The sequence below is a fragment of the Oncorhynchus mykiss genome, chromosome 18 (assembly GCF_057628025.1).
Source record: "Oncorhynchus mykiss isolate SJ-2025 chromosome 18, ASM5762802v1, whole genome shotgun sequence".
Taxonomy (NCBI): domain Eukaryota; kingdom Metazoa; phylum Chordata; class Actinopteri; order Salmoniformes; family Salmonidae; genus Oncorhynchus; species Oncorhynchus mykiss.
In genome coordinates this window covers 12,980,342-12,983,248 of record NC_143039.1, presented here as the reverse complement: position 1 = coordinate 12,983,248, position 2,907 = coordinate 12,980,342, and the positions used below count along the sequence as shown (strand labels likewise).

Genomic DNA, 2,907 nt, shown 5'->3' with positions numbered 1-2,907 from the left:
GCGCAACATTCTTCAGAATAAAGAAAGCGTGCAGTCTAGAAGATAATCATTGTGTCCGTCTCTATTTATTACTACAGTTATGTAATATAATGTTTAAATTTATAATATCGAAAGAACATGTCATGCTATGCTAGGTGACAAATCTGTTAAGTTATTATCACGTTTGGTTAAGGTTTGATGTGTTATTTTTGTGTCAAACAGAATGAAGAACGTGATAACTACTTGACAAGTTCCATAACTAGAGACTTGGTTTGTCTGAGTGGATGTACATACTTTTGCTTGAACGGGCTTCAGGCAGTGCGGGTGCAGCAGAGAGAGCCAATTTGACGGTTGCAGTACTGTTTTGAAGCTGAAAGTAATTATCCGTTTTCAATCTTTATAAATGATAGTATGGTGTGAACGGAAATGCTATTGGTTTTGTATTGTAACAATATATCGAAGGCAAGGTTATTCAGGAAAATAGTACAAACAAGCTGTTTTTGTCAATAATGCATGTACATTCTGTATCTACTATCGATTAAGTGTTTTTAAGTTGCATAGTTGCAATGTTTTGTTGCCAATGCTTATCTACCTGATCCATTGAAATGAGATCAGTGCTTGACTTTTATTTATTTATTTTTTTACCTTTATTATTTAACTAGGCAAGTCAGTTAAGAACAAATTCTTATTTTCAATGACGGCCTAGGAACAGTGGGTTAACTGCCTGTTCAGGGGCAGAACGACAGATTTGTACCTTGTCAGCTCGGGGGTTTGAACTTGCAACCTTCCGGTTACTAGTCCAACGCACTAACCTACCCTTGGACAGCAGCTCACTGGAGCGGAGTACCAGCACCTCACATTTCTACTGCTTGAGCTCATGTTCCTCTTATAGAATATTAACTCAAAAGTGCTGTGGAGATCCTGCACCTAAATATAAAGAGTACTGGTCCCTATTTCAAGTCAAAACAAGTCAAACACTGACTTGGATAATTGAACAAGAAATATAATGTATTTTTAGAAAATGCCAGAACTTTCAAGACTAACTTTTGTCTGTTTCTCTTTATTACTACTGGCCGACTTGAATAAAGTCTGAGGCCGGTAACATCAAGTGAAGACAAACTCAGCCTTCCTCTCTCCTTCCACACTGAGTCCAAACCTACAGTCACTGGGTCCTGATTGTGACAGTGGAGCCCAGTTTGCACTGCAGGATCCAGAGATGGCATCAGTGAAGCTGGAAGACTGCAGTCAAACACTGGAGCTGAACGTCAACATTAAAGATGAAGAAGAGGGGGAGAAGATTGGGAAATCTGTTTCTCATGGTAAGCACAAGTTTTAAGTTTGTTGTTCGTCCCAACTTCTCCACTGTGCATGAAAAGTTGCTGTAGAAGGAGTCTGTGTAGTGACTAACCCTTGTGATGACGGTGAAGGATGAAATGGCTCATCATTTTCACTCCTTTTGTACCTTTTTAGCTTTTGACTCTTACCCCCTTTTAGAATAGTTGTAATTCTCTTTTTGTGTTGTACAGCCTACTGATATGGATACATGTCACCAATTACAGTAGGAAGAGGACTGGCCACCCCTTGAGCCTGGTTACTCTACGTTTCTTCCTACATTTCTTCTTCAGAGTTTTTCCTAGCCACTGTGCTTCTACATCTGCATTGCTTACTCTTTGGTGTTTTAGTCTGGGTTTCTGAAAAGCACTTTGTGACAACTACTGATGTAAAAAGGGCTTCATAAAATACATTTGATTGACATGTATTATCACACCAACTGACTGGTTCTTCTGATGTTGTTCACACAGGAGACCATGTTGAGACATTCTCTACATCCAGAGAGCAGCTGGAAGATCGCAGAGCTAAGCGGTTTCACCATTGCCCACATTGTGAGAAGATTTTGCCATTCCTATCAAAGCTAAAAATACACCTAAAAATACACACAGGAAAGAATCTGTATTCCTGCACTGACTGTGGGAAGAGCTTCACAACATCAACTAAGCTAAAAGTTCATCAGAGAACACACACGAGAGAGAAGCCTTATTCCTGCTCTGACTGTGGGAAGAGTTTCTCCCGATTGGATAATTTAAACACACATGAACGTATACATACAGGAGAGAAGCCTTACGTCTGCTCTGACTGTGGAAAATGCTTTAAAACAACAGCTGAGCTAAAAGTTCACCAGAGAACACACACAGGAGAGAAACCTTACTTATGCTCTGACTGTGGGGCGAGTTTCTCTCGACTGGGCCACTTAAAAATACATGAACGTATGCATACAGGAGAGAAACCTTACCCCTGCTCTAATTGTATAAAATGCTTCACAACATCAACTGAGCTAAATGTTCATCAGAGAACACACACAGGAGAGAAACCTTACTCCTGCTCTGACTGTGGGAAGAGTTTTTCTCAACTGGGCCAGTTAAAAATACATGAACGTAAACATACAGGACAGAAGCCTTACTCCTGCTTTTGTTGTGTAAAATGCTTCACAACATCAACTGATGGTTCAAAAATAAACATATCCAGGTGTTAGAATGGCCAAGTCAAAGTCCAGACCTGAATCCAATCGAGAATCTGTGGAAAGAACTGAAAACTGCTGTTCACAAATGCTCTCCATCCAACCTCACTGAGCTCGAGCTGTTTTGCAAGGAGGAATGGGAAAAAAATTCAGTCTCTCGATGTGCAAAACTGAGAGACATACCCCAAGCGACTTACAGCTGTAATCGCAGCAAAAGGTGGCGCTACAAAGTATTAACTTAAGGGGGCTGAATAATTTTGCACGCCCAATTTTTTAGTTTTTGATTTGTTAAAAAAGTTTGAAATATCCAATAAATGTCGTTCCACCTCATGATTGTGTCCCACTTGTTGTTGATTCTTCACAAAAAAATACAGTTTTATATCTTAATGTTTGAAGCCTGAAATGTGGCAAAA

General features: G+C 39.7%; 1 protein-coding gene across 1 annotated transcript; it reads left to right on the top strand.

The window, feature by feature from the left end:
• Positions 1–201: 201 nt before the first annotated feature.
• On the top strand, positions 202–2,617 carry LOC110497043 (uncharacterized). The gene is made up of 3 exons (XM_090207126.1): positions 202–355; positions 1,068–1,298; positions 1,782–2,617. Exons 2-3 carry the CDS (start codon positions 1,196–1,198, stop codon positions 2,507–2,509), a joined length of 831 nt encoding a protein of 276 aa, XP_090063252.1. The 5' UTR covers positions 202–355; positions 1,068–1,195; the 3' UTR covers positions 2,510–2,617.
• The last annotated feature ends 290 nt before the right edge of the window (positions 2,618–2,907 follow it).